The sequence below is a fragment of the Prunus dulcis genome, chromosome 5 (genome assembly GCF_902201215.1).
Source record: "Prunus dulcis chromosome 5, ALMONDv2, whole genome shotgun sequence".
NCBI lineage: Eukaryota > Viridiplantae > Streptophyta > Magnoliopsida > Rosales > Rosaceae > Prunus > Prunus dulcis.
In genome coordinates, this window is record NC_047654.1 from 5,007,584 (window position 1) to 5,015,214 (window position 7,631).

Here is a 7,631-nt window from a genome sequence, read left to right on the forward strand (position 1 = left end):
AAGAGCAATTTACAATTCAAGGTTAAAATAGAATGGGAGCCTTGATCAATGAGGACGAGCAATTGTGGATTAAAATTTGATGGATTGTATGGTAGTAGTTTTTAGATGTCAAATATTTTGTTGTCCCAAGATTCTCTCTTGTTGAACGTGAAAAAACGCCAAATTACAATTTTGGCCCTTATATTTCATTTTAATTTTAGAAAATCGATTAAATCGACTGTGTTTTGGGTTGATTGCGAATGTTTTGGAGAGACAAAGGTCTCTTTGCATGTTGTAATTGCATATTGCTGCATTGGATTTCATCAATTAATTTGACGAGGTTTTGGACTTGAACTTAATTTCGAGTGACCTTTTCTTCAATCCTTTTCTGACCTATTCTTTGGTGTAGTTTTTAGAAAATGTGGGATTGAGGGTGACCTTTTCTAGTGGGCCGTTATTGGACTTGTCAAATCCTTTTTGGCAACCATGTAGATTAGGGAGTCATTTCATTGTGAGGGCCTTAGGGGAATTAAACACATGTCCTTGGGTAATTCCTTTTAAGTAAATTTAGGTTTTAACCATAAAAAAATTTTCACTTTTGAAAAAAGTCAAAGCTTTTTCAAAAAAGACAGAAAAACTTATCAACTATCAAATTAAAGACATGCAAATATAAAGGATTCCTTAGGAAATTCAAAAATAAATAAGGGCAATTTTGTCCATTTTGGCTTCTTTTAAATTCTTTTTCTCTCCTTTGGCATTTTCCAAAGTCTCCCTTGCTTTTAACTATTTGGAGGTTGTTTGTTGACAATTGAATAAATTGTAGCAATGGTCCTTGGATTAAGACTAAATTTTACTTTTCGTCCCTCATATTGCGAAATTGTTACGATGGTACTTTAATTATGCCTCTACTTTCAGAAATCATCCTTTCCGTCAGCTTAGTCAACTTTTCTGTTAAAAATGATAACATGGCATGGACAAGTCCTACTTGGTATGGACAAAAATGTCTTTTCACACAAATTTAAAAATTAAATCTCCTCTCTCTCTCTCTCTCTCTCTCTCTCTCTCTCTCTCTCTTGGGGTTCTGGGTTCTGGGTTCATAGGGTCGGGTGGTGGTCATGGGGAATGGGGGGAGAGAGGGAGAGTTTATTTTATTTTATTTTTTATTTTAACATTTTAATCAATTTAAAATTAATGAAAAGACAAATATGCCCTCATTTTAAGTTGACTGAGATGACGAAAATAACGATTTTTGAAAGTAGAGGCATAATTAAAGGACCACCATAACAATTTAGCAATATGAGGGACGAAAAGTAAAGTTTGGTCTTAATCCAGGGACTATTGCTACAATTTTGCCAATTTTGCACTTTCCAAACTTGGAAGTTGCATTTAGTTCGAATCTCCCCTACCATATTGATATGGTTGAAAATGTGTCTCATCACCATTTAGGCTCAATAATATCGTCCCGAGCCTCTACATTTACCCATTATGCATTTACCAGCATTTCGCAAGATTTTAACCATTCTAATAATCTAATGACTCAAGATATGATGACATGTCAATTTTTAACTTTTGACACCTATTTATTTAATTAACTCTAACTTAACACCGTTAAGTCTAAATAAATAAACAATAACTAAAAAAACCCTAAACCTATCAGCAGCCACTCATGACACATCCCACCCACCCCATTCACGGCAACTTCCCTCCTATCAAGAACCATATAATTAACTCAAACCTGAAATATTCCAAAAATTTATGGGTGGAGATGCTTCATAATTGTTTATGAGTGTTAGGTAATTTGGTTTGGGTTAAGTGGGTAAAAGGCCACCATGATAAGACCTAGTTCTTGCTTTTTTATTGCATTCATATTATGCAAAAGGGAGATTTTATTGGCACCTCATTATTTGCTCTTTGCACCCCATACTAATTTTAAACATGAATAACCTATTTTAACCTTGTACATAATTACCGTTAAGAACAAAAAAATTTAAAATTAAAATTAAAATTGCTCACTACACCCCACATATGTTCCTACAACCCTAGTTTGACTTTTTTCTCAAACCATTATGTTCCTACAACTCTAACGAGATGTATACGTTTATATTGGTGAAAAAATATCTTGTATTTATTCATGAAGGGTGAGATTGAAGTTAGAGAGGCTTTGAATGAGGTATGAGTTTATTTTTTGGCATTTTGCAAGTTTAGTATTTCATGATGGTCGCTGGTTGCATTCAGCACATCAGTACCGAACGCGATAGGTAAATTCGGTGGGATGCCACCGAAACGTTGCACCTATTTCGGTTGTGTGTTGATCGGTCATGAACTTAATATGTGGTGGAGATCCACCGTAACATGGAACTTTGTCCAGTGGTTTATTACCGAAATGTTACCTGCGTTTCAGTGGCAACGAACCTAAAATTTATTTATTTTTTCAATAACTTATTGTTGACCACAAATTTAATGCAAGCTATTTTGATCTTACTCCCATTGAAGGAACAAAAATAAGGTGACGCCCCTACTGAAGGCAACAATGTGGGAACAAAATGTGTAATGGACTATAGTGATCAATTCACAACTTATTCGGTAATTATTTTGAATTTTTTTTGGTCTGAAAACCTTTTTAATATCATTAATGTGGCATTAATGTTTCAAATTTTATCTTTAAATAACATGAGTTTTATGTGTATATATTCAATGGTAGAGATGCATTACTTAGATGGGCTTGTGCACAAGGAAAAATGAATAATATTTTCATTGTAATTAAAAGGTTTGATTATGGAGGTGAGGGCAAGAGGAGACCTCGAGTAATACTTGCTTGTGAGAGGAGCGGTAACTATAAGTCTTGCAAGTCTAGTGAGACAACTGATATAAGGTCGGATGCAAATAGTGATATGAAAAAAATGTGTTAGGGACACTGGTACCAAGAAATGTGGATGCCCATTCTTGTTAAAAGGTGTCAATATTGGTGATAGAGATAATTGGAAGTTGGAGGTGGTTTGTAGGGTATACAACCATCCTATTTCAGAGTATCTTCAAGGTCATTCATTTGTGGGGCGACTATCTGAAGAAGAGAATGCCTTGTTGGTGGACATGTCTAAGAGTTTGGTGGAACCCAGAGATATTTTGGTCACCTTGAAAGATAGAGATGCAATGGATGCTTCAACTATGAAGACAATATACAATGTTAGGATCTGAAATAGAACCAAAGAATTTGCTGGGAGAACCCAAATGCAACAATTGCTTACTAAGTTATCCGAACACAATTATATTGAGTGGCATATGACATCTAGAGATATTGTAACTAACTTGTTTTTGGACACACCCCATTAATATTGAGATTTTGCATGCATTTTCACATGTACTTAGCATGGATTGCACTTATAAGACTAATAGGTATCGTTTCCCACTATTGCAAATTGTGGGGGTGACATCTACTAATATGACATTCTTTGTTGCGTATGTGTATATGAATGCTGAGAAGGAAGACAATTACACATGGGCTTTGACTGCATTGAGGAGTTTGTTGGATGATAATTGTCTTCCTTGCGTTATTGTCACCGTCGAGAGTTAGCACTCATGAATTCTATTACATCTATATTTCCGAAAGCACGACATTTATTATGTAGATGACATATTAACAAAGGAGTGTTGGTAAACTGCAAGAAGTTATTTAGGACACTCAAACAATTGAAGCAATTTAATGAGGATTGGAATACTTTGGTTGGTTCAGAAACGAAGGAGGAATATTGGTGTTGTTTGCGACAGATTGAGTCTAAGTTCAGTGAATTTCAAAAAGCTATTGAATACATACATGACAATTGGTTAAATCCATTTAAGGAGAGTTTATGGCCGCATGGACAAACACGTGTATGCATCTTGGATTGACGATCTCAAATAGGTAAGTATTACTATCATGAGTTGCAACTGCTATGTGAGTTTTAAAACTCGTAAGTAAAGATGGATCAATATGACCTACTCGAGATGGCTCAGTAGGCTCGACATGTACCTCAACATTACTATCATGAGTAGCAACTACATCTTCAACCTCTGCATCAACATTACTATCATGAGTAGGAGCTACATCTTCAACCTCTATAGTATCCTCAAAGTGATCTTGGGGACCCGCTCCCTGTCTCCTCGTTGAGGCTGTGGGACGCTGTCTATCAGGTCGAGATGATGAAGCCTCAATAGTATCTATGCGAGTCCTCTTTATATATAAAAAAGCAATATTAACTAGACACTCAGTAACGGATTCGGTAGATGATCACTGAAAAATGGATACAAATTCGGTGGACTATTACTGAAAAAAGAAAAAAAATATTCGGTTTAGTCCCACTGAAAAATCGAAATACATTCGGTAGGCATCTGCTGCAAAATGGAAACAAATTCGGTGGACTACCAACGAACCAAGGTAACGATTTCGTCGGTAACCCACCAAAAGTAAAATTAATTTTAGTACAGATCAGGTTCAAATTCGGTGGACTACCACTGAAGCAATGTAACCATTTCGGTGGTAATCCACTGAAACTAAAATCCAGTTCGTAAAACCAGATTTGAACCATACACCCACAAAGTTGAAATCAATAATTAAAATCAGGCTTTGACTTTTCAAAAGTGAAATCAAACCTAGGCTTAATCAACACTTAGAAAAATAAATATAGAAATCAAAATTGAAATCAAACCTTGGCTCTTCGAAGGATTTGTGAAAACTTGACAGATTGGTGATGGATGTTTGCCAGGCTAAGGCGAAGGTGATTTGCGACAGGGGAAGGCATTTGGGGTTGGCTGTGGGGTGTGATGACTCTGTTTTTGTCATGACCCGATTCGAAAATAAGGAATATTCCTGAATCAGGGTGTAAGTCATACCATAGCCATAAGAGCAAAATCTTACAACCATGATATGATGAGAAAAAGAGCCACAAATAAATACAAATTTACTTAACAACACAGAATTAGAGTCGCAGTAGCTCGTAGTTAATGACACAATAATATATTTTGAAACCGTTGACTACTTACAAAAGTTAATTACACAAATCAACAACAAAATCCTAATAGCTCGGTTGAAACCCGCTTCCTCAAACTTCGCCTTGAATCCTGCACAATTTATTAGGGTATGAGCATTCTAATACCCAGTAAAGTATTGTCAAACCCCTCAAGGTCAACTATCACAGTTAATCAAAGTGTCATGCATCAAACAACACAAGATACAAAAATTATGCAACCATACCAGATAAATAAATTTGCATATGCATTGATGCCATGAACTCACTCCCTTCTAATCCCACTAATTCATACCTTAGGGCAACAAGCATGCATGTCCCATACCATGCTTTTTACCACTGTGGCTCCGAATACCCTAAAATATAAACTAGCGTCCATTCGTCCCTTAACCTAGTTTTCTTTTGTTTACGAATTTCTCAACTTTTACTTTTCATTAAAGGCCCTAGTCCCATCACCTCAATATATTCAAGTTCTGCTCCCGTCACTTGAATTTATTCCACATTTTTACTCACTAAGATATATCTAAGGCCTTCTCCCACCCCTTAGACACACACACACCCCAAACACCACTATCTTTATGATGCATATGTAATACAGAGCAAACATAATTCATCTGTGTGGAATAATAATACAAATAATAACAATAATATTTCAAGCTTCAACACATGAATAATAATATTCACCCAACGTCAAAAATAATATCCATGGAAAAACATCAATAATAATATTCACATAACATCAAATAATATCCACCAAGCAAAGCAACAATAATATTCATATTTATAGTACTACATAAGCACCAAGATTAAAAGTGATATAGCCCAATCATCGAGAATCAGGAAACCCCACCGCAAGTCCAGGTAGATAAAGTACCAAATTTACCCTTTGGAGATTCTCGGAGTTGTCGAATCTACACTTTTGATCCAATTCCTGAACAAATTCAAATTCAAATTATTATTGAGCAGTCTTCACTTTATTTCACCTAAGTCCAACCTCAACCTTATGCATTTCAAACATTTTGCGTGAAAATGACAAAAATGCCCCTAGGACCAACCCGGGATCCAAATCGGCCAAATCTAGTCCAAAATAATCTAAAACTCTGTCCTATGCCCTGTCAACACCAAAACAAGGCCAACTACACCCATTATCCAAAAGTTACTATTTGGGTCTCGTGGGCCCCACAACAATCCATACTTTGTATCACCTCGGATTGACTCAAAACATATACCATTGTACTCGGATCGAGAAATTAAGTCAATTGGACTAAAAATATGGCATCGGAGGCTGCCGGAACAGCCGCCACGCGCTGGAGACGGGAGTGGGCTTGTTTCTGGTTACTATTCATCGTCTTCCCCAAAAATCCTGCAACTTTCCTTGTTTTTCAGTTTAAATGTCAGATTTTGTGAGCCATTTTGACCAACCTAAAGTCAAAGAAACTGGGAAATCTTGTGATGGTTTTGAATCTTGATATCTCTAGTTTCTAACCCAACAAAAAACATTGAAAACGGAGCTAAAACGAAGGAGAAAACCATCTCCAAAGTTGGGCTCGCGACTGGTTTTCTGCAGAAAACAGATTTGTTTCCAAACTTTGCACATGTGTTTGACCTATCAAAACTCAACCAAATTCGACGCAATCAATTGTGTTTTGTTCCTTGACAAGTCTAGTTTAAAACCCAACAAACAGATTCCTTAAACACTCAAAGGATTGGAAGAAAACGAGATCCAAAATCAGCCTCACGGGCTGAAAATTTCCAGAAAGTAACATTTTCCAGATTTGTTCAAAGTTGTTCCCAACCATTCTAACATCCCCAGATTGTTCCTAAGGCTGCCAAAACTCTTCTAACTTCATACTTATCATAGAACTCATCAAAAAGCCAAAATGAAACCAAAATCAACAACACCCACACTTGAAAAATTATTCTATACACCCAACCCGAAAATAGAGATTCTACCTCTTCCAATTCAATTTTTCCATCTCTCAAATGACTGAACATACTCTTTAAGGAACTAGAAACACACAAACACCAAGTTAAAAATCACAAATTCGAAATTGACTCACCTTAGAAAATTTTCTTCTCTTCTCTTCTTCTTAGTTTTCTTCTTTTCTATCTCTCTCTCTCTCTCTCTCTCTCTCTTACATGTTGCTCTTCTTATTTATTTATTTATTTAAATATATATAAATAAATAAAATTTTAAACTCATAATTAAGTTTATTATTATTAAATCTTTTTTTTTTCCTAGATGTTACAGTTTTAGAGATGGGTTGTATGATGGGGTTCGGGTTTGCAGAGATGGGTTGTGCGATGGCTTTGTTTCAAAGGGGATGAGGTGTGCGATGGAGCATGTTGTAAATCTGATGGGGTGTGCGATGGGGTATGTTTGCAAGAGGAGGGAATTTTCGATGGGGTGTGGCTTGATATGGGATGGGGTTTACACAGTAAGTTAGGGAATGAGGTTCATGAGGGCAATTTAGGAAGAAAAATGGGGTATAGTGAGTAATTTGAAATTTTATTAAAATTCAGTGGGGGTATAAAGAGATTATGGGGTGCAAAGAGCAAATAATGGGGTTCATATATATATATATATTGGGTAAATACCACAAGATGTTCCCACACCTGAAGGGTGGGATTAATCCCCGCTCAGGGTTCGGC

General features: G+C 36.1%; 1 protein-coding gene across 4 annotated transcripts; it reads right to left on the reverse strand.

The window, feature by feature from the left end:
* Nucleotides 1–3,766: 3,766 nt before the first annotated feature.
* LOC117628684 lies at nucleotides 3,767–7,090 on the reverse strand. Of its 4 annotated transcripts, none has more exons than XR_004586002.1 (4): nucleotides 7,040–7,090; nucleotides 5,863–5,910; nucleotides 4,662–5,073; nucleotides 3,767–4,279 (listed from the first exon to the last, which is right to left on the reverse strand). XR_004586002.1 is itself a non-coding variant. In XM_034361180.1 (4 exons), the coding sequence occupies exons 3-4, from the start codon at nucleotides 4,752–4,754 to the stop codon at nucleotides 3,812–3,814; spliced, it is 468 nt and encodes a 155-aa protein (XP_034217071.1). In that variant the 5' UTR covers nucleotides 4,755–5,073; nucleotides 5,863–5,910; nucleotides 7,040–7,090; the 3' UTR covers nucleotides 3,767–3,811. The 4 variants fall into 4 exon arrangements, 2 of the variants coding, with proteins under 2 accessions (XP_034217071.1, XP_034217072.1); XM_034361180.1 differs by having other exon boundaries at nucleotides 3,767–4,186; XR_004586003.1 differs by having other exon boundaries at nucleotides 4,231–4,374.
* Nucleotides 7,091–7,631: the final 541 nt, after the last annotated feature.

Bases quoted from the DNA above. Each gene is read 5' to 3' on its own strand.
- LOC117628684 (XM_034361180.1), bottom strand. From the start codon at position 4,754: ATGCCTTCCCCTGTCGCAAATCACCTTCGCCTTAGCCTGGCAAACATC. The intron at 4,187-4,661 runs GTTTGATTTCAA...TTATATATAAAG, and splicing joins AAATCCTTCGAAGAGCCAAG to AGGACTCGCATAGATACTAT.